Source organism: Phaseolus vulgaris, chromosome 1 (assembly GCF_051622355.1).
Source record: "Phaseolus vulgaris cultivar YP4 chromosome 1, ASM5162235v1, whole genome shotgun sequence".
NCBI lineage: Eukaryota > Viridiplantae > Streptophyta > Magnoliopsida > Fabales > Fabaceae > Phaseolus > Phaseolus vulgaris.
In genome coordinates, this window is record NC_143498.1 from 52,226,342 (window position 1) to 52,251,256 (window position 24,915).

Below are 24,915 nucleotides of genomic sequence, written 5' to 3' on the forward strand. Positions count from 1 at the left end.
CAATTGCGTAATATAGTTTTATATAACATCTACGATAAGTTTTATAAAAATTAAACTATATAATATTCTATAACTTGTTAAAGCAAAATCGATTTATTCATGCGCATGATTGCTAATTTTTACGATACGGACTCAACGCATTACTACTTATTGCATCAACTAGAAAGAAGTAAAATTTCAAGACAGTGAAGACAATTGAAATTTGCAGCTGCAATAATATAAAATAATTATACGCAAATAAAAACTATAATCTATAACTGAACTTCAAAATCCCTTGGTCGATCATTCGGCCTCTAACAAGACTTAAATGAGGTCAAATAAGATGGCATGTTTTAAAAGCACCGAACAGTAAGAGATTCAAAGTGACACCAACGAAATGAGCTTTTGTACAGGGAAACAGATCTTAATACAAAATAGGCTGAGGCTTCCGAGATCAAGAGATGTTCATGGCCTCAGCATGATAGGTATCCAGTTCTTTGTCAAGTTCCTCTGCGGACTTGTCCTTTCTACCTCGGCCTCGACCTCCACCTCTACCAGTGTTACCACCACGAGCATTGCCGCGACCACGACCTCCGCCACCACGACCCTGACCATTGCCACTCCTTGTGCCACCACGCCTTCCCCAACTGTATAAAAAATTAAAGTATGAACAGCAAATCATGGATATAATAACTTCCTATGAAATGAAAATATATTTGCTTACTTCAGGACTACAGAATAACAATACAAAACCATACTTATACCTGAATAATAACAGAAGTACAATAGCAAATGAAATGACTGTACAGATATCTTGCAAGTAAATAGTACACAGGAAGCAAAACTTAACCAACATCGCACCATAACAAGAAAATAGGTTACACCAACGCATCTTCCCCGAGTTCAAACCAAACCTACAAACCTTACAAAGAGTACAAGGTTGGACACCAATTTAGTGCGACAGCATTACCTAATGACGTTTTGATAATAGCCTGAACAGAGGAAAGGACAGCCTATATCTGCCAATGCCATATGAAAATTTTCTCAACGCAGTGACAGTAGAAAAAATGTGCCCAATTCGATCGCACCATGCATATATTAACTATTAAAATAATTTATTTTGCATCTGTCATTTTGCATTTTTCGAACCATAAACGATTATGGCCTGTGATTTTTCAAAAGGACAATAGCTACAATTTCTTTTCCTCCTGCAAGTATTGTATTTTCATTCCACCGAAAGCATTATATCGAAAATGATTGTTCACATGTTTAAATCCATCTTATTCTCGGTCAAAGGATTAAAAAGGTAAAAAACATGACATGAAATCCTCCTAAAATGACACAGTATAACGACATCAAGGAAAAAGATGTATGAAACATCAACTGGACTCTGAAAATTGTAGGGAGGGAACTCTCCAAATCATAGCTAAACATAAAGAAACCAACAAAAAACCTCTTGTACATAATAGATCAAAAGAGAACCTTAAGCTAAAGCAAAACATAAATGACCAAAATCTTCATACTAATATGCTATCTTGCGCTAGGGAATACAAACACTTGACAAAAGTCCAATATATAAATTTCAGTAAGACAATAATTGCTAAGAGATTTCGCCAAAAAAATTCTAAGTCTTACCCAGCACCACGATTACGAATAGCAGGAACTCCAGCTTGTCCACCTCTAGGCCTGCACAACACAGCCAAAACCCTCAACATCAGCCAACAGTGTGAAGTAGCACATACAGTATTCAAAAAGACACAAGGGATTTTAGCAGAAACTTAAAACTGATAAAATATCCATTACTAGTTTGTCCGGTGCATTATCAGCTATACAGTTAGGTTACATGGTTGAGTGATATAGTAGATGTAAAGAAAATACCCGTAGAGGGGAAGTTGAGAAAAAAACCAACTTATCATTGGAGAAAGGGTTAGCCGAATCAAGAGTAGGGACAGTCCTGGACTATAATCAAAGGAAATCATTCATTTTCTATCTTTATGTCACAACTCCAGAACAAGGCAGCAACCAGATTGGCACACAGCAGTTAAGATTTAGGATTCAATTAAAATTCAACACTCTTATACTACACCTTTTTAATCAACTGGTATCGTGGCTCTGATTTTGAAACGATGGGTTTATCTTAGTTGTCGATTCACATTTGAAAATCACAAAACCACACGTGATTATGTGGGGAGATTCAGGTCACAACATTCCAACCAAAGCATGATCTTGATCAATCAGTGTGGATATATGAAATGTGAAAAAAACATGAACGAAGATGGGGAGAACAGAACAAGAGTTCAAAGGTAAAAAAAAAACAAATTCAAGAGAGCTACTGGAATTGCGAGTAACACAATTTTTTTTACAAAGAATCAGATAGAAAAGGCAAAAATGAAGTTGTTGACATAAGAATCACAGTGGCAGATGTAAGAGACAAGTCCATTTGGATTGCGAAGAGTAAGCAAAAATTAAGAAAATCCCAATGACATGAGAGCAGTGCCAGGGATTGAATTGATGGAAAGAAATGGAGGGGGTTTGGCTAGTTTAATCAAACCACCACACAAGTACCATAAGTTGGAGGTACTTGATAATCAACAGCTGAAACCATGTCAGCACTGCAGATTAAGAAGGAGCGATAGGATCCCAGTATAATGTATTATACTTACAAAGTATTTATGTTGTTTCATCACCAAAAATACCTACTCAAAGAGCACAGAAGAAGAGAAGGAGCATTGACATGTCTGTCTCTGTATTGGAAGGAGTGGAAGCTGTTATTGGAATGCCAGATGGAATTTTATTTAAACAGACACAAACAATTCACCTCGAGAACTACATGAAACTATAATGAGGAGCAAGGTTATCGAGAGTTTATGCAAACTCATTGAGCCTTCGTAAACTCAAGTCTAAAATCATAAAGAGTTTTTACACAAAAAGATATTAAAATACCTATAAATAAAAAATAATTTTTATGATGCAATAAATAACTTTTTTACCTTCGTAAACTCAAATATGAAATCAGAAGAGTTTTCTTCACATAAAAATATTAAAATACCTAAAAATAAAATAAAAAATTTCTTATGTGATGCAATAAATAACTTTTTATATTTCTTTACTGTAATATTATTATTATTAGTTTATCATATTATATATATTTTTAAATATTTTTATATTTTTCTAATATCATTCATTACTCTAGATTATATCATATATTATGCTTTACACAAAAAAGTTGTTGGAGTTAAATGAAAACCCAATTGTCCAACATAGCAAGAGGAGTAAAAATAAAAAAGCTAAAACCCTAATATGACTTGACTCTACTTTTGGCTTTTGTCACCGGTCTGATGTTTGAAACTAGAAAGAGAAAAGAATTGGGAGTTGAGAGTTGCCGAAGTGTGGTGGAGAATCAGATACACAAACAGAGCAGAGAGTGGAGCGGAGAAGATACCAAGGGAGATCTGTTGGTGCAATAGGAGAACCCAACATCGATACCCAAAACAGACAGAACCCTACAACAGAGAACCAGTGAACCAAGATTTTGGGTTTTTTCCTAATGTCCAATTGAGCTAGCACAAGTTTACACGTGAGTTAACTAGGTTCAAGGGTGTGGGAATGTAAACTCGTAGAAGTTGACTCACAAATTTTGATAACTTTGATGAGGAGTGATGATAATTACCATTAAAGGTTAGTTAGATGTCTGTCAATGAGGGTCTTAGTTTCATTGGGCAGATGAGATACTAGAAAAAATAAGGCATGTTGCCTACAGAAATAGGGGGAGTGGGAAGTGTCCGGGTTGTCTATCAAATCTGCACCCACTTCTAACCATAACAATAAAGAACAAAAAGGTCAGTTGTTGCATGTATTGATCATGCAGAATTGACACCATATTTTCAGAATTTGAAATAAACATAAGACACATGCAATTTCAGGGAGATTAACAGACATCGATGATACACTATAGCTTCAATAATTGATCGAGATAGTGTTTGGACCAATTTTTTTATATCTTCATAATAAGATAAAAGAAAAGTTATACAGAGAAGCCGAGATAAAAGAAAACCAAAATACAGTCCAAAATGCTACAAAGGTAACTTACGTCATTACAACAGTCCTCTTCCTACGTCCATTCACCCCAGTGACATTCACCCGAGCACTTATAGGCAATTCCCCATTGGAACCAACAATCTCAATCTTCATGGGCTTGCCATCCAAAAGCACATTATTATATCGTTTAAGAGCAGCAAATGCATCACTTCTTCTAGTATAAACAACTTCAGCCGAACCCTGTTACATAGTTAAAGATATCAAATAGTTAACAAAAAATCTGATAAGCAATATACTATTTTCTGGAACTTGTTAAAATGAGGAATAAATTCAATTATACTTTTGGGTGTCGCCCGTAACACCCTCCCCAGAAAAAAATTCACCAACTTTAAGCTAAAATAAAATGGCAACTGATTTTATAAAACAAAACCAAATACTTACACTTGGATGTCCATTTTTGTCGTAATGAACAGCATAACGCTTCAACTCTCCAAGCTCAGAGAAAAGTTCCTGAGTTGCAAATCAAGTTTCAAGAGAACTTCCACACAGATTGGGTAGAAACAGCGACTAAGAAAGAATCATATGATGATACAGCATAGTATGTACCCTTATGTCTTCATTGGTCACTCCATGGTCCAAGTTGGAAACATACAATTTGGTGCCAACTTCTACTCCTTGAATCCCTGCAGCTCTTAAGCTATCTTCAAACAAATCATGCTGCCATGGAAAGGGCCTCGTTCTGCGAATAGACTGGCCAAAGAACAGAACAGTTCCCAAGTGGTAAAAGAACACATCAGATTATGACCAGAAAAAATCACTATTCTTCAAGATTAGTCAGAGCAGGAAAATCCCCATAAAAAAACAAAACACGATACTAACGAAGTTGATCTGACCATGGCAATATATATTCAAGAGAACTTGTACTCAAACATCAATGTTCTAGGTGAAAGATGGTAAATGGGAGTAAGAATTCAACCCACTGCATATAAACCGGTGCTATGCTAATAGTGGGAGCTCCAGTTCTGGTTCTAAGCGAAAAGCTCCTTTGCAATACCATGAATTAGGGAAGTGTACTGAATTCTTGCACTGTAGAACCCAACTTAGCAAGAGGATCCAATAAAACACCAGTCCACACAAAACCAGCCAAACACTTAAAGTCATCTCATGTAAATGAAATGGATTATGATGGTTTAGAGAATTTAACCCCACTTATACTTATAAGATTTTTGTGCTACTTGTAAGAGCTCCATTTTGAAATTCACCTAATGAAGCTCCTTCACATAATATGTCAGGAATCACCAAAGAACTCCTGCACACATCAGAGATCTGTAGCAAAGCCCCCCAAAACAAAAGCAAACAACTCTTATGTTCATATTAATTGAGACATTATGGAACTATGACAAAGGCATTGATGATGCAAAATGATCGAGCATGGGCTTCTCCATGGAACAACTACTAAAGAAGCGGAATTCCACTTGCTTTTGACTTTCTATAATGCTGAACGTCTCATAATTGGGTATTTTTTTAGCATATCAGATTCTCAAGCACATGTATAAGCATCCACGATTTTGAGCTTGCCTTGGCAATAGCATATGATGATGGCCGAGTGTTAACCATAAGAGGACCTCTACGAACAGCACCAGATGTTCTTCCACCATTACCAGCACCAGTCATTCTTCTGCTATTAACAGCACCAGCCATTCTTCCACCATTAAGAGCCCCGCTTGGACCACGGCCAGGCTGGGCTCTGCCACGTCCTCCTCTACCTCTACCTCCTCTGTTACTCCTGTTCTTTATTCTATCATCAAGTGACATATCCAAGGAAGAAGCCATTATACAACAACTTAACACAGACACTTCACAAAATTTTAGTAATGATATAGGCCTGCAAAAACAAAGAAATAGGTTATACTTACACAACCCAGACATAATAAAATCGAACCACGCAGATATTAAACAATAAAGAACACCAGAGCAAAGACAGTCGATGTTAAAACCCATAAAACAAAACTGTAAAAAATTCCCAAAACCGTATAAACAAAATCGAACCACGTAGATATCCAAATACTATATAAATTGCCCAAAACTGTATTTTTATTACTTTAATACTAATTAAACATGCAAAACCCAGAACTGAATAACCAATCCCAGCTAAACACACCAAAATAACTAAAGATTTCAAAACCAAAATCTCTCAGTAGCAGATCCGAAACAAATCCCCTGAAATTTTTATACACGCGTTGCAATCAAGGGTAAACTCCAACAATTGTCTCCTTAAACAATATATCTTTGTAGTATGAATCCGACCCCAAATTTAAAATACGAGATTTTCCGGGAAGCCTACCCTTTAAAAATATGCGAAAAACGAAAAAGTGGAAAGATCTAGTTAAAGAAAACACTGTCTATCATAATTTATCAAACCATCTAAAAGAAAAACAATCACACAAAACAAAAAACGTCCCAATTAAAAAAAAAACTACAACAAAAAATAGAATTACCTGCAGATGATAAGAGAAACGCGGGTGAAGAGTTGTGAAGCGATAATCAGAGGAAAGAGGGAGAGAATGCGATTGAGTGTTTTGGGGGGACGAAAGATCGATAAATAATATAAGCGGGGGTAAAAATTAGGGTTTGGATGTAAAAGGTTAGGAAAGATCCAAACATGTGTGGGAGAAAATGGGGTTTTAGGGTTTCAGCGTAAGAGATCTTTTGGGTTTAGAGCTTCTCGGAAGGAAACGTACCGTTTGGGTCATTTTAAAATGCTCTCGGGGGCTTTTCAGTCTTTTGACTTTCCTTCGTTCCGCGTCCTACGATAAAGCAGAACAAACACCGGTCACAACAATTCCACTTCGAATATTGGAATTGATATAAGGGTGATAATATATATTTATCACCATCATAATAATTTATGACCAAAGAATTCATTCTAGTGTTTCGTCCTATATTTCTTAAATAAGGAATATAATTTATTATGAAGATTCTAATAATTGTCCCATATCTATTATATATTATCTATTATATACTATATTTCTTTTTAACTATAAAAAATCGTAGTTTATGGATATTTATATTAGTCAATTGGTATCGTTAATAAAAAAGGACAAAAAAATTTATAACAAGATTTTATGATTGATTGAAATTTTTAATTTGATAGTGGTATTTTTTTAACAGCATATTGTAATTTTTTTGCTTTTATTGATTACAAATTTGATTTTTAAGTCTTTTATTTATTAAAAAATATTAAATAAAGACTAATTTTAAAATAAAAAATTAATTATTATATTAACTAAATTAAATATTATGTTATAAAATAAAATAATTTATTAGTATATAAAATAATTTTAATTATTTTTATACTATATCTAATTAAATACGAAAATTTTAGTTATCAAAAGTTATTTTCTAAAGTTGATAGCCAAAATTTTGGTAATTAATTAGATACTGATTTATAAATTATTTATTAATAATAGAAACTATCTTATATTAATAATTTATTTTATTTTTAAAATATTATTTAATTTAGTTAATTTGATAATTGATTATCTGTTATTTTAAAAATAATATTTAATTTAATTAATATAATGATTGATTGTTTTTTATTTTTAAAATTAGTTTTTTTCATTGATTTATTTTGTGACTATGATTAACTTGAATAATTTTTCATGATTGATTGGAAATATGAGAGGTGAAAAAAATGGGAGGAGATGAGCAGTTAATAGTTATCTAGGTCTCAACCTCGTTTGAGAACATAAACAACACCTAAATGAAATCAATGTTAAGAATTAACTCTTAAAAATTTTAATCTATAATACTTATTTATTAGAATTTTATTAACATTGGAAGTAGTTTTAAACTTAAATTACTCTCATGAATAAATAAAAATATATTTTTTTTAAATCTCGTATTAGACAACACTCTCATTACATGAAAAATAAGATAAAACAAAAACATGAAGACTAAACTAAATCCTTGTGAAAAACCAAAAACAAAATACCTGGAGTTCAAACCAAAAAACGAAAAAAATAAAATAAAGACAAGAAGACAAACAAAATAATATTCTTTATAGGTAGCTTCCATATATAAACAACTAAGATGACGATTGAATCTCACAAATGTTTTTTTTATCAGCAATAAACAATGAATAAATGTGAGTCACTTTAGAGGTGACCCAACCCTTATATAAAACACACGACCTTTAACCTTTTCCACAACACACACCCCGCCAACTCCTAAAAACTTAAAAAAATCCGAAAAGAACCACCTACAACCCTCACTCTTATACCCAAACAAACCATCAAAACATCATCTCCATACAGGCCAAAGGATCAACAACCAATCAGAGAAGGAAAAGATTGCATCCTGCGACTTGGAAGTAACTCAAGTCCATGCCTTTAGTTGCACCAAAGCGAATACTTCCAATACATCTATTACACCCCCTCTAAATATTACTCTGTTTCTATGTTTTCAGATTTCGTTGACGACCGTGATCCAAATCACTTCCCAAACCTCATTTACTGAAACAGACACGTTGCTCAACCTAAACTGAGAGAAATTTAGCAGTGGAACATTATGAAACACACTTTGCATGCCCAACCAAGTACAACAAAGGTTCCACACTCGCCACGCAAAACTACACTCAAAGAACAAACGAGGGTGAGATTCCTCCTCCACCCCGCAAAGACTACACATAGAACTTACCGCCGTGATCCCACGTTTTTCCAAGTTAGCCTTAGTAGCCAACTTATTTCCCAACACCCTTGAATCCCACAAATGTAATTAGATTAACCCTTGTTCTTTAAGAATTGATAGTAAAATCCTATGACATTGATGCTACCATTATTTTTTCTTGGATTGACCTGTTTTGAAGGTCATTTTATTGAATTTTTCTCTAACTTTAAGAGGACATTCCGATCTTTTGGAGATTTGAATTAATTCACCATCTTCACTTAATTATTTATCTTTTTATTCATATTTTGAGTCTAAAACTTAAAGACCAAAATGACTTCTTCTAAGAAAATATTAGCAGAGGTAGATTCAACTATATCCGTTGTCAAAAAAATCAGACATTACTCTTGAATCCTTTATCCACCACGTGAAAATATTCAAAATAATTTTACAAGTTTAAATTTTTATAAACAAATTTAAAAGTAACTAGTTTCACAACAACGACTTATGAGTATTGCATTAATTACACACATGAGAATCCTTCTAAAATGTTTACTTGTAAAAAAAATTAATATTTTTAATAACTACAAAATTATGTATAAGATTGATAGAATATGAGATATATAAAAGTGGGTAAATTGCGAGAAAAACTATTGTAATATATGTATCTTTATGACTGTGAACCTAGTACCCAAAATAATTAAGCAGTTGATAATTTTTATTTTATTTACACATTTTAATAATTAAGAGATAGAAAAAATACTTACCTCACCTATTTTTTATCGAATTACTCAACAATCATCTCATGTTTTTATTTTTCCCCTTCTTCTCACTCTATTTATTTTATCTATTGTGCTCATGAATCAAATAAAGCAGCAAGGAAAATGGGAGGAAAAAAAGTAGGAGGTGTGGTAAGATAGAAATGTAATAAAAGCAAATGTACTTACAACAAAGTCTCACCAACTACACAATTATACACACAAAACACTCTAGTCAACACACAACAGTTATTTAGTTTCACTTTTGCAGAAACATCACATTCCTATCCATGCAAGCCTTGCGGGCTTTAATATTACTACTAAGCAATATTTTCTACCAATTCGGGCTTCACTTTCGGAGGCCTTCCCCTGGGCTTTCCGCTGGGCTTCAACGGGGAAGCCGATGCTTCGCCAAAACCTCCAGCGGGCCGGGCCATCTTCCTAGGCCGGCCTCTGGGTCTGCCACTCCCAGCCGAGGCTTTGGGTGGCCTTGGCGTGTCCCTTGGGCCTTTTGGGGGACGGCCCCTGGGCCTGGGCGGTGACAAGACAGTGCCCGGAGGCAGAAACTCCTTGGGCTTGGGCGGCCTGCCACGGCCACGCCGCGGCGGCGCGTTTGGGTTACGCTTGGTGTAGTTATTCTTCCAAAAGTCCAGCAACCCAGTGTCCCTCAATTTTGCAAGGTGCACATTGAGCAGTACCTTGTGGCCCGGAGGCAGTACACCGTACTTAGATTCTATGTACTTGGAAATTGACGTTTTATTGGAGCCATTCCCTTCATTCAGTGCCTCAATCGCCTCCAAAATCATCTGAAATAATAAAATTGGAACATCCTAAAACATGTTTTGTATAGAAAATATGTGAAATTTGCATGAAATTATGAGCAGAAAGAGAAAGGGATTAATGATAGGTTAGAATGCAGTTACCTCGGGGTATGGAGGAAGTGAAAGGGATTTATTAATGAAGTCTCCAGTTGCCATTAAAGTTAGTTGCTGAGTTTGTTTGTTTGATTGAGTTGAGGGTTTGGAACCTCGGATTCCAACACTACCTTGTCCAACTCAAGTTTAAGCTTTCACAGTTTTCACACACCACTGTCTTGTTCCTGAACAAGGATCTGATTTGAAGGGAGATAATAAATATAATAAATAATAAAAAACCAAAAACCAAAAAGGGACGGCTGAGAATAGCGGAAGCAGAGGCAATCGGATGGTTGGATCTTGATCTGAGGAGAGGACGGATCGATGACGTGGCCCTGGTTTTTATTTTTGAATGGATTAATGTAGAAGATGTGGTTGGGGATGACGTTGATTGCAGCGAGGTGGGCCCCGCAAAGGCTTTCTCCTCTCCATCAGATACGCTGTTTCTTCTTTCATTGTCCAATCACTTTCAACATTAACCACGTTCGCAAACAAATAATTACCTCCTCTTTTTCAACAAACTTTTTTTACACTATCTTTTTACTATTTTTTATAATATACAATTTCTAAAATACCAAATTTATGATTTTAACCTTTTATTATAACACATTCTCTCTCTCTTTAAATTGTAAGTTGATTTATAAACTTGGTTTCAATAAAACTAAAACTAAAACAGTTAAATTTCATTATTCTATATCAACAAAAATCAGAGTTACCCAAACGAATAAGCGTTAAAAAGAAACACAAAAATATTGAGTTCTTAAGTGGGAAGTCATAAACTACAACAACAAAGAAAGGAAAGTAAGAACTAAACCCTGTCAATATTAGCATTACAACACAAATTTCATAGAAACTAATGGAAGAAAATAAAATATATGACAAAAAATTATAGAAATTGATTGAATGTAATTGCATAAAAAAAATTACTAGAAGCTATAACGATAAATAATTTAATAATAATAAAATATGAACTAATAACCAATAAATTTTAAAATCCCTAAAATAATCAAATAAAGACAATTTTTTTTGAAAGCATAAAATTAAAAGGTTACCAAAATTGAAAGCAATGCATAAGAGACAAATTACTCATGAGAAGTCTGAAGTTTGCTTTCATCTTTCGCTTTTTTTTTGAGACTGCTTTCATTTTTTTTTCACACTCAATATGTTTAACATTATTACTATAGAAGAATATATAAATAATAAATAATGCAATACACTCAATAAGTTTAACATTATTACTAGAAGAATATATAAATAATGCAATACTCAATATGTTTAACATTATTACTATAGAAGAATATATAAATAATGCAATTCAATATTTTAATGATTCCTTATATTCACCTCATCCAACCTAAATCTCACTGAATATATCAAGAAAACCTACATTATATTTTACAGGATCTTAAGGAGCAGAAGTTTTAATTAACTGGTATTTTAGCTTATACAGTACAGAGGATAAATATTTATTTTATATAACTAACTCCTCAATATATAAATATGTTAAAATGTATAAATTATATTATATCTAAATTTATATTTATTTAAAGATATCCGTTATATTTAAAATTTGTAATAAATTATGAACATTTGTAGACAAGTCCAAAATATATCAATATTGAATTTAAAAAATGAAAAATGATGCAGTGAAAGAAGATATAAAGATTAAAAACTTCTTAAAGACACTCTTATTGTTGCAAATGAGACATGAGATGCATATTTTAATTAAGAAGCCCTGTAATTATAATTTATTTTAGGGAATGCAACTATTTTCATCATCAAACATGTTACAATCTGAGGACAACAATTATTAATAAATATTTATTCCATAATCCATAGTGAATGAGTAAGATTTATAATACAAAACGATATAGGTCTTTGAATTCTTGATACATTGCTATTCCTCGGAGGTATAGTCGGGAGAGTGTAATGAAAATGATAGTGTGAGCAGTGGATATTATTAGCCTTCTACTTTAGGACGCCAACCTTCAATGACATCCTGTGGTTGTGCACTTGTTTTAATGAACGATTCCCTCAAGAAAATGGCCTGCATTTTCACCATTATTAGCTATAGCAAACACCAACTTCCACAAAAGAGTTTTCAAAGCATTATTAGCTACACGCATGACAAACTCAAACAAAGAATTCTAATTCACCATGGCTCAACTATCTGACAGGCAATCAGTTAGTTAACTTCATTCAGAAACTAACTCTAGGATGTAACATATATACATCAGCAAAATTAGCCAAAGGGGTTTTCGCATTAATATAATACTCCAAGTTGGGTGACAATTGGTGAATGAAACTGGAACAGTCATTAGTAAACATTCAAGGTATTCAGAAGCAGATGATTCTTCTGCTTCTTTAATGAAATGATTCAAGTTTTATGTTCTGAAGAATTTCAGAGCACAGGTCTTTCTTCTTGTTAATAAGCATTTCCAGACCTTTTCGACATCGATAATGCTGAATATCTTTTGGACATGATTACCACAGATTTAAAACCATAAACGCTTGAGAATCATCATCAACATGCATATGGATCTAGGGAAGTAGCTTCATGCACACAGTTTTAGTTTTGAAAAGTGCCTTGAAGTATAAAAAATGTATTGGAGATGTTGAGTAGATAGGCTTGTCTAGAACTTACCTTCGTATAAGACTTCAAAGAGGTAAGCGAATCAGGTACTGTCCATTTCTTATAATGCCCCAGAGCAATCTCCAAATGATATAGCTTTGGTCCAAGTGATAGGTCAGCTGCAGATATCTCATTACCGTTGATGAAAGGGCCCTACAGAAAGGAAAATGACACAGTCAATTAAATAAAGTAGAAAGTTTCCTGCAATTTGTTTCAATAGTGTAAATAAACTATAGATAATAACAAAAAAACCCTTCCTCAAAGCCTTTAAAAAAATCAACATAGAGTCTAGAAGGATAGAAAACACCACATCCTTCTGGCTACAACTTGTAAACATATAACCATCTCGGATCATTAATAGACACATATTTACTGGAGTTATCGGGCACCTTAATTTAATCAAAGGGCTAGTTCCCTTAAGCCCGTCCAAGTCATGGAAATTGCAGGCATTTAAAAATTTCCATCTTATAGTTGTAAAATATATTACATGTATAAGGGTAGGAACTGGGTAGTATAATACCCATACTGACAATTTTTTTTTAGTAACTTCATAACTAGATCCATTTGACTGGTAATCTTCATGGATATCCATTGGGTTGAATTGACATCCCTATGCGAAATACATTCTCTTTCTCTTATTTTTAAATTTGCCCACTCCACTATTATTGGAATGAAGCATTAAAAGTTCATCCAACTCATGGATTGAATTTTTATTAGATAGAAACTATACATTCCAAAGTAGTGTTTCAGGGTCAGCTGTCATTGTCAAAACCACTATTCTTGGAATTAGATGAGGAAAAAAATACTGAGATGGTCAATGATAATCGTCACGTGAATGAACACAATAATGTGAAATCAATTTGCCCATTGCTCTCCATGAACATGTTATCTGGAGTTTCTAATTATCAGACAGCGAGGATTAGTGACATGTATAACAAAAATTTGCTTCCCATTTTGACTGATATTGGTAGCACACATGGCTTCCTTGATTTACAGCTTGCACAAATTTGGCCTGCAAATTGTTGCCAGTCTCTACTTTATCACCTGCAGAGGCAAATGTTCTTAAAACAAGAATTTGGAGTTAACTCAACCCCAAAATGGCAAAATCTACCTCACAGAGTAAGGAATGTTTCCCACTTATATACATCATATTGACACTATCTCTGGTTAATGACTTGGGTTTTTTTCTAGTTCACCCTCTCCCACCAAACACTGTTGAGTTTTGTGCATGGATAATATAGTAATTGGTCCAATAACAAATGTATCTTACACTCTAATACCATCTGAGCATATGGCTTCGGACTTAACCCCAAAAGCTAGCTCACAGAATGAAGGTTGCCCTCACTTATATACATTATCTGGGCAGATGGAATGGAAGTAAGTTACATTCTCAGTTTGTGCAAAGGATTTCAACGGCATATCCAAATCACTTTTACTTCTAATGAGATGGTCTTTCACTTCTAAAGTCATGGTCCTTCCTTTGGGATGTAGCGACAGGAAGTAAAGTAAAAAATGAGGGAAAATTTATTTAATGTCATATTCATATGGGTGTAAGTTTTAAATACATGTAGGTAGCATAACTAAAATGGAAGAGAAAATAACTGAACCAACTAATCTTAATCCAAAAAAAAATACAATGACAAAATGCAGAAAAAAGCTATACACTGTATAGCATAAGAATAATATGACTATCCTTGTAATATCTAATTCTGAAGCAGCACACCAAGTAAATATTTGAGATGAACTACAAAAGTTCCACTTAATAAAGCAAACCCATCTAATCAGTATAATGCAGAAAAAAGTATAACTGCATAGCATAAGGAATGATATAGCTATCCTTGTAACATCTAGTTTCTATTTGCAACTATGAAGCAGCACCCCAAATTAATATTTGAGATGAACTACAAAGGTTCCACATAATAAAGCAAACCCATTTAATCGGTATATAGGCGCTTTACAATTATTCGATGCAATTAATTTTAAAAAGTTACTTATTACAGTTCATGAATAGCTGATGTCAAGAAATTGTAAGCCTAATATAGTTTTTATAAAACAGCCATTTTAACCAAAAATACAATAAAATTTCATCCTGCTGAAGACAAAAATATGGAATTTAAGTTGCTTGCATAAAGTAATTGTTTACAGAATAGCTTTCAATTATACCAAGTAATCAACAATATAGCATGCATTTATTAGTTGACCCGCTTTGTATAATCAGCTCAATTAAGTCATGATCCCCATTTATTTGTTGTAACATGTATTAACCTCTTATATAATTGGAGTATAAAAGGCATTAGTGCAGTGATGAATGTTTACATGAATAAACATAAAATATAAATTGAAGTTGGATGAATGGGTTTGTTATGCAAGTTCCCCTTTTAAACCCAAGTTATACAAGGAAAAGGTAAAGACAGAAGAGAAAGTGGGGAAGTTGCCATACATAGGTTACCATGTATCCCAAGCTAAAGCGTATTCTTACCATATTAAATGCAGACACAGAAGAAAAAATTAAATGAAATATCCTTTCAAAATATAGGTATACCAACTGCAGGTAATTCAATTTTCACACTTTACCATCATTTAGCTTAAACCTTATCAGGGTTGAAGTGAAGAAATTAGTTCACAAAGGGGAAGCATGAAAGAGAGGATAATGGTTTGTTTGAAAAAATGCATACTACTTCTTCTATGCGTAAAACCTGATCAAGATTGCAAACAAACAACAGAGAGACAAAAGCAGAAAAAATGTCATACATTTTCCTTTATGTAATCATTGAAAGAGCTCAGTTCACTTAGTAATGCTTGTTCTGTTCCATCATTGGGATCCTTGCTCTTGAGAAATCCAATAAATGTAGAAAAGATCTTTGACCCCCTACAGAAAAAAAACACATCCATGCATTAGGCAATTGGAGTACATTTAACTTTAATATACTCATGTAAACATAAAAAACATAATAGGTTGACACGGAGTAGAAGGAAAACAAAAATACAAGTAAATAAAAAATGGAGTATCAAAGAAAATTGTGTTTACGAATGTATGAGTTCATAATGCATTTTCTAACAATTCAAAGAAATGTACAATTAAGAATAACTACATCTATAAGCAAAATGCATACACTGTGGCCTTTTCGGGTGGGGTCACCAATGGTGGGCTAGGATACTTCTCTTCCAATGTTTGAGTAATAACATCTGAATCCGGAACCCACTTCTCATCAAACTTTATGACAGGAACTTTACCATCAGGATTGACTGTACGGAACCTAAACCAACAAAACAAAATGTAAGAAAGAAAACAACTAAAGTAGTATGAGAACCAGACATGTGGTCTGCAGGTGATTCAGTTTTATGAAGATAGCAACTGTAATAGAATAAAAAATTTAGCCCAAGAAGCGCGCTAGAAGATACCATTCTGGTATGTTGGTGAAATCCACCAACTTGGGTTCATAAGGCAGGTGTTTTTCTTCCAGTGTTAGTAATACCCTTTGGCAAAAAGGACCTGAAAAGGCAATTCAAAATTGATTATAGGAACTACGCTAGTCCAGCCAAGTTTAAGGCTCAAATACCAACAATAAATCATTATTTGCTTTCTTAAGTACAAAATATATGCATAATTAGCTATCTCTAATTCCAGGATGAAGGCTCTTTTTGGCATTACCTACATCATGGAATTGAAACAAATACTCGAAAAACCATTCCCTAGCACCCTACATCTCAAAACACGATAAATCACCGAATCGCTTCTCCTATAGTTACACATACATATACTATGAGAACAGGAAAGGCTGTTCGGTCAATTTCTCAATATGCAGTTGTAAGAGAAGAAAATAAGAAGGTAAAATTATTTAACTTTCTCCTATAACATAAATCAAAATTAACTTAGGCATAAAGTTGTCTTGTTTAGCATCTAAACAGATGATTTTAACTGTACATTAACTAACTTTATGAAAAACTTACCTTTACATTTTTATTTTCTTCTTTTTCATATACTTATTGAGACGTTTATCCAAACAATGCCTTAAAGATTACATTTTTTTTTGCAAATTTTGGTAGAAACATGACAACAGAAAGCATTTCCACAACAAAACAGCCCTTATTGTTAGTGGAAAAGAAAGAGAAAAATGAGTGAAAATTGAGAATGCATGTGGACATAATTTGAGTCCAGATACATCCTAATTTTCTTCCCTTCATCTTCACCATTCCCACGTTTCTCCTTCTCTAATCCTATCATGCACATCACCATTCCCTTAAGGAGACAGTAATTTCAATTTCCATCGAAGAAACCACTGAGATGTTCAAAACTAAACAAAAGGAAACAAAGAAATGCATAAAAAGGTGAAAATATTATATTACAGTCGCCGAGCCTATTGGGTGTGGTGAGGGAAGCTTTAACGGCGATTTCGAAGGGTTGGGAAGGGGGAACGGAAGACATTGACACCACCCTCAGAGACTTCCTCCTGAAATGGTTGGTGAAGGAAACAACGGCGTTTGGGCGGAGACGGAGGTGGTTGACGGCAGTGGAAAGCGCGCACGCCGAAACTTGAACTCTCGCAGTGGACATTGCCAGCGTCTACTCCGAACCTCTGAATGGTGATGCTGACGATGATGTTGCGTTGTGGTTTTGGTTCCGGTGATGTTTACGTGGCACTATCCTACGTTTACAGCAACATGGTTCTAAGGTTGAATCAGAGTTAAAAATGGAATTATGAATTATTTTAAATGATAATTTTGTGTTTTATAATAATTATTCTAAATAATATATTTTAAGTTAGTTTTTAATTCATTAATTATTTATAAGGATTTAGTGAATGGAAGTTTTAATATTTAATTTATTTTTATCTCCGATATAAGAAAAGTTAATTTATGTTAATTAAGAAAACTAATTAACTTTACTTAATTATTTTTAATTAAATAGTTTTTGAAAAATTGATGTTGAAAAGAAAATTTTAAATAATTGAATGATGCTTTAAAAATAATCTCATTAAATCGCAAAATATATTATCGTAAGATTTTTTTTTTGTTTATTTATGTATATTACAGTTTTCCTTCTCCTAACATCCATATGAAATCGAATTTACTTTCCCTTGAATAAAATAGTGTCATGTTAAGTAGTTTCATTTGAAATGTTTTTAATTTATATTTATATTTATATTTCTATATTAATCTAAATTCAAAATCCATTATAAAAATCAAAACATTTAATACAGTATTTACTTACTAATTTAATTGTAATTAATTAGAAATGTATCAAGGTTTTTTTTTTTATTTGGGTTAGTATATCAAAACAATGGGCCCATGAGTCTATTCAAAAGAAAAACGCCGGAAAGAGAATTTCTTCCTCCAACACCATAGTTTGTTTCTGCACCTCCTTAAATATTTTAGTTCCAAACTACCCTTCCGCAAAAGGTGTAGAGGTTTTTCAAATTTATAATCGGTAGACCTTCTAAATTCTAGAATTCAAAATATTTTTTTTTAAAAATTCTAAAGTTTAGAATTCGAATCTAGAAAATATATTTCAAACTCTAGAATTTGAAAAAAAAATGTATTCCAAATTCCAAATTCTAAAATATAAAATATATTTTTAAATTCAAAAAGTATATTTCAAATTCTAGAATTTGAAATTTTAAAATCCAGAAAAAAGAGAAGAAGAGTATAACAAAAAAGATGAAAAAAAGGACAAAGTTATCATTTAATGTTTTCTGTGGAGGTGCAGGAAGAAGATATGGAGGTGCAAGAAGAAATATCTGCCTGAAGCGGGAGAAGAGAGCCCAAAAACTTATGTGGGCAAGAAGTCCTTAAATAAATTATCTGCCTGAAGAAAAAAAGTATTTATGATGATTATGATAATCTTTTAAGTCACGTGGTATACATTATAACTTATTAGATATAGTAGAATCGAGTTGGGTTGATAAGTAATGCCCCAACATGATTATGAATTTTGGATACAAAACGAATCAGCTTGAACACGCTTACACGTTACAAACCCAGCACGTGCTAGGCTATCATGAAGAATATTATACTTATCATCTTATTATATACCAGCCAAACAAATCCCATTACAGAGAAGGAAGAACCAATGAACTATGGAATATCACTATTCTCTTCTCAAATAGATCTAATCAATATACTCCTAATTTTTATATCAGTATTAATGTTATGCATGATTAAATTTTAAAATTAAAATATAATATATATTAGAATAAACATGATCAAATACAAATGTAATGTAATATTATATAAATATCATTTCCTAAGTTTAAAATATTTTGATATACAATGATTTAAAACATTCAATACATAAGACATTCCAATTCAATTCAATTTATCTTTAAATTGAAACTAATTTTACTTTACCATGTTCATTGAGATTAGTGTTCTTAGTTTTGTATTTTGATTTTGAAGTTTGATCTACCTTGAGAGTGGCTAATTGAGCTTCAATCAAGACACTTTTCTCACTTTGGATGCATAAACTTTTGCAAGTTATAATTTCAGACCCACCTTTATCATTCACACCTACCTTACAGTCCTTTTTAACAATAAAATATTATATATAGATAATAAATTATAAATATAAATAAAATCTCAAAATAAAATAATTAATAAATATATGGTTAGGGGGAGTTGGGAAACTATCATCTTCCATAATCTTTTACAGATTGGAAGAGTCTCATTTTTAATTCACCTTTCTTTTTATATTCTTCCTTTTTTCACTTTTGTGAACTTGAAAGTAGGGAAAGATTAAAAAGAATTATTAAATTACTTTTCCATCAATAGTGAACATCATTTCATTGTTACCCTTTGATAAATTGATAGTTATTAACTTTTACATATAAAAGAACATCAATATACATTCTCCATGCTAGAAATTAGGCTATTAATTAATAAAAAAAACATCTTTCACAGAACTTTTAATACTATTATTATTATTATAAAAGTTAGACAAACTTATCATCAAGTCTATTAATAATTAATTGGACGGTATTATAAAATGTTTGCAACCATTAATAATAACCACTTACACATTTCCACTTTTAATTTAACTTTCTCTTGGAATATTCGTTGTATATTTATTAATTTGCTTATTTTTTCCTTTAATTTGTAGCTGGCGTAGTTTTCTTGTTATACAAATCTGGGGGAAAACAACGTCTAGAACATGTAACCAAACATAAAAAATTATTGACTTCCCTACTCGAAAAATAAAGCAACAAGTTATCAATTCTCTTGTATATTTTTTCTTAAAAATAAAAAATCTTAAATATTTTTGTGGGATACTAAGAAAGATATGTTATGTGGTGTTTGGTTAGTGTGTGGGGTTTTGTTGATTGTTTGAATTGGTGCACTAAAAATAGATTTAATTGAGTGGACCCAACATGCAGACACAAAGGGCTCATGATTAAATTTGATGGAGCATAGTTATATTTCAGAGGAATAAAAATGGGTTTGTTATAACTTCACCAAACCCTTGTCATTCAGATTTATTTCTCACGTTCATATTGTATACTAGACTTTGATAAATAAAATGAGCCAAAATTTCAAAATACAGCGTAAGTAGATGAAGGAGATGTTGGAGATCTTATTAGATAGTGACATTTTTATAATATATAAATAAGTTTTATAATATATAAGTAAAGTAAATTTTATTTTATAAAATTAAATTAAATTCAAATTTTAGTCTTTAAAATAATATCATAATTATTTATAATCTATTATTTTGATGAGAGTTTGTTGGACTGATTACAAGAAATTTGCTAAATAGCAACTAAAATTAAAGACAAAAAATAATTAGTTATTAGATTAACTAAATTAGATACTATTGTAAAAATTAAAACATTTGTATTAAAAGTGGTTTCTATTGTTAATAAAAATTTATAAAATAGTTTCTAAATTGATATCTAAATTAGCTACCAAGGTTTTAACTATTAATATTGTATATTCTAAATTGATCTCAATTAGACTTTTAGAGATTAATTTAAAATCTAAAATATTACATTATAAGAAAATCATGAAATAGAAACTAATTTTTAGAAACCAAAATAATTAGTTGCAATAGTAACTAAATTAGAGTCTATTTTAGAAACTAAAAAAAATAATTTTTAAATTAGTTTATATTATTATTAAATAGTTTCTAAATTGGTATCTAATTAGCAACCAAGGTTTTAATTACCAATTATTTAGATTATAAATTTGGTAACAAAAAAACCATTGGTTGCTAATTAGATACCAATTTAGAAATCATTTAATAATAATAGAAACTAATTGAGAAACCAAAAATTTATTTAGTCACTAAAATGGTTTCTAATCTAGTTACTATAGCAACTAATTATTTTTTGTTTCTAAAATTGACTTCTATTTCATAATTTTCTTGTAGTGTTAATAGATAAAATATTGGTAAGTAATGATTAGATATCAATTTAAAAATTATTTTATAAATTTTTTTTAATAATAGAAATTACTTTACACATCAGTCATCTTTTGTATATAAAATTGTCTTTTCAATAATAATTAATTATTTTAATTTATAAAATAAATTCAATTTAATAATTTTCTTAGTTTATGTAATCCATCATATAATCTGCGTGTAGATTTCTTAAAATACTTAAAATTCCTCTCATCCTGACTTTATTTATTCTCCAATAGATATTTGAGTGAGATAAAAGATTATCTAAAACTTTTAGATTAATGATAAAATATTCCTAAAATTTGAACTAAACCAAGTCACTTTTTCCTCTTATCTCTTTCATTAAAATTCCCCATACCTTCTTTAAACCAATAAAGTTTATATGCGTTTAACATATCCCATAAATTATAATTTAAAAGATTTATTTTGCTGATTCTAACATTTGAAGTCTGATTCTGATTGGTGGACAGAAAAAAAAAAATACTATTTAACAATAATTGAAAATAAATCTATTTAGAAAAAGGTTTTCTAAGAAAGTCATGCTTTGAAAACGAACATCTCGATATCAACTTGTTAATGCAATCCTATCGATCTTTATTTCTCACTTTTATTGTCTTTAACTTTTTGAGTTATATATGTATGGTTTTTAGAAACATTATGGTTTAAAATAATTTTATTTGAAGATAATATTGAGATATAATAGAATATATAAGTGGTATAGTAGATTTTGTAGGTAGAGAAAGAAAAAAGTAAAATGATTATGTGAATGTAATTGGGGTTGAAACCCTACACAAAAACTTTATATGGACATGATGTCGAAAATGACATGGAAATACATGCATGTGGGGATTGTTTGGGATAGGCAATGACTTGCCCTAAAAAAGTGGACATTCATCATTCATTTTTGCCTTTGTTTACAGTGTAAAGTTGCTTCAATATGCATAACCTCTTACTTCTTTTGGGACCAAAAAATCCCAAATTATATATCCTTCTTTCACTTTCAATCAACCTTAAACATTCATCATCACTTCTTACTTCTTACTCAAAACTCTTCTTTGCCATTCACACCTCATTCATTAATTATTCATCTCAACTCATACTCAAACACTAAAATATGCCACAATTATTTTTAAGGAGTAAATTGCACTCTAATTTTATGAAAGATGTAAGTAATTAATATACTTTTTTTTTTATATATTTTTCATGTAGATGTATAAATACTATCCTAAGGGAAATGATAGCTAATTTAAGAGAATTAAATTGACACAAGCTTGAAAGATTAAAGACAAATCATTTTTTAAAAGAGAAAAATCAAAATTGAATATAAAAATTAGTAATTCAGCCTAATTGTTACAGTATCAGACAATATATACTTAAATTACTATTTCTTAATCAGTGATTATTTTTGTCGTTGATTATTCAATTTTTTTTTTACGTTTTTGAAATGCTCCCAGTCAAAGGAGGAAGTATACCCATTCTAAGATGCAATAAGTTATTTATCTAAGGGTAATTTGCCAAAAAATAAATATAATATAGACTCCTCTAGTTTGTTTAGAGTAAAACTCTAAGATGCTTTAACCTCTAATCTTAAAACAAAACAAACAAAATCCACAGTGAACTAAACTCCGATAATTAATTGGATTTTTCCTTTATTCTAACCCCACTTGTTTACAAAATAAAGGTAAATGGATTCTGGTTCTATCTTCAATAGTTTCATATTAGATATAAAAACGAGAATTTAAATATATTTTTATTTTTTAACCCAATAATACCTCTTAAAATAACAGTGAAATAAAGTTGAATTCTAAATTATTAAGAAATATACTTTAAATTTAATTTAATCTCATAAAATCGACTTATAAAATAGATATTGAATTTGTCAACTCATACATAAAATTATTTATTTATGAATTATTTAATAGGATGATAAGTTCAAAACTTTTGTTATGATAGACTATAAATAATTCTAATAACATAAAAAGTTAATTTTAAACTTAATTAATTTTATAAAACCGACTTATAAGGTAAATTTTATACATTTTTTTATCTCTGATTGATCTCTAGTACAAATCAAATTAAAAAAAAATATTTAATCTTTGTTGCCATGATTATGATGACTGTCCTAAAATGTTGTCCTTTTGAAGTTAATTGTGAAAATGTGATGTAGTATTTTGTATTAGAGTAGGCAGGGTGATGTTGGGCATTTTAGGGAAAGAAAAGAGGAAAAGTAATTAAGGTAAGAATTTTGGGGGCAGTGAGGGGCAAGGATAGCCATGGATGGGCATAGATGTTTTTGTGTCAGCAAAGTTTGGATGGAGAGGTATTGGGGATGTGTTGTTGAATTGGTTTCATAGATGTTGAAGCTCTCACCCTTGTTTTCCAATAATGTATGATGTTTCTGTGCAGATAGGAAACTTAAATTGACACACTCATATTACACACAACACCACTATGCCAGAAAGGGAATTGCACCTAACTCTTTCACTCCCCAATTAGACCCCACTTCTGTGATCTTCCAAATCATCACCATGTGACTTCTCTCTCATCAGGTTCTGCTGTCATACCCCTCTTCTTAAATTATTTCCCCACCCTTGCTCTCTCTCTCTACACTACTTATTCATGCAATCAAATTCATGAAATGAGATTAATCTTTGATCTATTGAGCATAAAATTGTAGTTGGGGTTGAGGTAGCTTAGAGGACGAGGAGCGAAAGGGTCAATGGTTGAGGTTTGTGATTAAAAAAATGTTACACGTCCATTCCCCAACCATATATGTGTGTGTGCCATATGTTTGTTTAGGTCTTAAATTATTTTCAAAGTGATCTCATCGAATGGGGCAATGTGGGTTGTTTAAGCATTCAATAATTATTCTAAAATAATAATCCCAATAATGCAGAGGGTGATTATGAGTGGAGCTTGGATTAGGACATGCCATTATTTAACTCTTGATCACTTGCTAGAATGTATCTTGTTTCTATAATTTTTGGTGCCGGCGCAAACTATTAAGCGACACCAACCTAAGCCTTGCCAATTATCTCCATCTCATTTAACCATTTAATATGCACTTCATGCACTGAGATTGGAGCTTAATCATATAAATATTCCATTTCAAAATTCATTCTACTCTAGTAGTCTTGGTTTAACGTAAAGGTACAACACAGTATCACCAGGATTTCCAACTTTATCAGCAACCAAAGGAATCTCGTGGAGTTGTATTTCAACGAGGCCAAATAAATAAATAAAGGAAGCACCACATGTATGTGTAAGTGCAACCAAAAAAACCATATTCCATTTCTTATTCCTGTGCCTATTTTTGTTAGATGTGGATTCTTAGAGTTTACGCTTTAGTGAGTTCAAAAAGGTTCAAGAAAAATGAATTTAAGATGACCCTTGACATGATGCACGAGTTGTGTTCAACCAATTTATGAGAGGATAGTGACCATCTTACTTACCATCTTAGCTACAAACCATTGGTGGATTTGTATTACTTTATTATTTTCCTTCATTTCTTAATATTTCATTATCATGGTTCTTCTT

The 24,915-nt window shown here is 31.6% G+C and overlaps 3 protein-coding genes across 4 annotated transcripts; all 3 read right to left on the bottom strand.

The window, feature by feature from the left end:
• Positions 1-201: 201 nt before the first annotated feature.
• On the bottom strand, positions 202-6,863 carry ALY4 (ALWAYS EARLY 4). 2 transcript variants are annotated; one of them, XM_068617937.2, is made up of 7 exons: positions 6,516-6,863; positions 5,596-5,902; positions 4,624-4,767; positions 4,459-4,527; positions 4,070-4,257; positions 1,615-1,665; positions 202-626 (listed from the first exon to the last, which is right to left on the bottom strand). In XM_068617937.2, exons 2-7 carry the CDS (start codon positions 5,848-5,850, stop codon positions 434-436), a joined length of 900 nt encoding a protein of 299 aa, XP_068474038.2. In that variant the 5' UTR covers positions 5,851-5,902; positions 6,516-6,863; the 3' UTR covers positions 202-433. The 2 variants fall into 2 exon arrangements, with proteins under 2 accessions (XP_068474038.2, XP_090150195.1); XM_090294069.1 differs by having other exon boundaries at positions 4,911-5,902; positions 6,516-6,744.
• A 2,726-nt stretch (positions 6,864-9,589) lies between these two features.
• Positions 9,590-10,539, bottom strand: LOC137814962 (HMG-Y-related protein A). Its single transcript, XM_068617939.2, has 2 exons — positions 10,364-10,539; positions 9,590-10,246 (listed from the first exon to the last, which is right to left on the bottom strand). The coding sequence occupies exons 1-2, from the start codon at positions 10,415-10,417 to the stop codon at positions 9,761-9,763; spliced, it is 540 nt and encodes a 179-aa protein (XP_068474040.1). The 5' UTR covers positions 10,418-10,539; the 3' UTR covers positions 9,590-9,760.
• Positions 10,540-12,149: 1,610 nt separating this feature from the next.
• LOC137814961 (glutathione S-transferase DHAR3, chloroplastic) lies at positions 12,150-17,691 on the bottom strand. Its single transcript, XM_068617938.1, has 6 exons — positions 17,334-17,691; positions 16,389-16,479; positions 16,100-16,243; positions 15,738-15,855; positions 12,999-13,139; positions 12,150-12,401 (listed from the first exon to the last, which is right to left on the bottom strand). The coding sequence occupies exons 1-6, from the start codon at positions 17,539-17,541 to the stop codon at positions 12,315-12,317; spliced, it is 789 nt and encodes a 262-aa protein (XP_068474039.1). The 5' UTR covers positions 17,542-17,691; the 3' UTR covers positions 12,150-12,314.
• Positions 17,692-24,915: the final 7,224 nt, after the last annotated feature.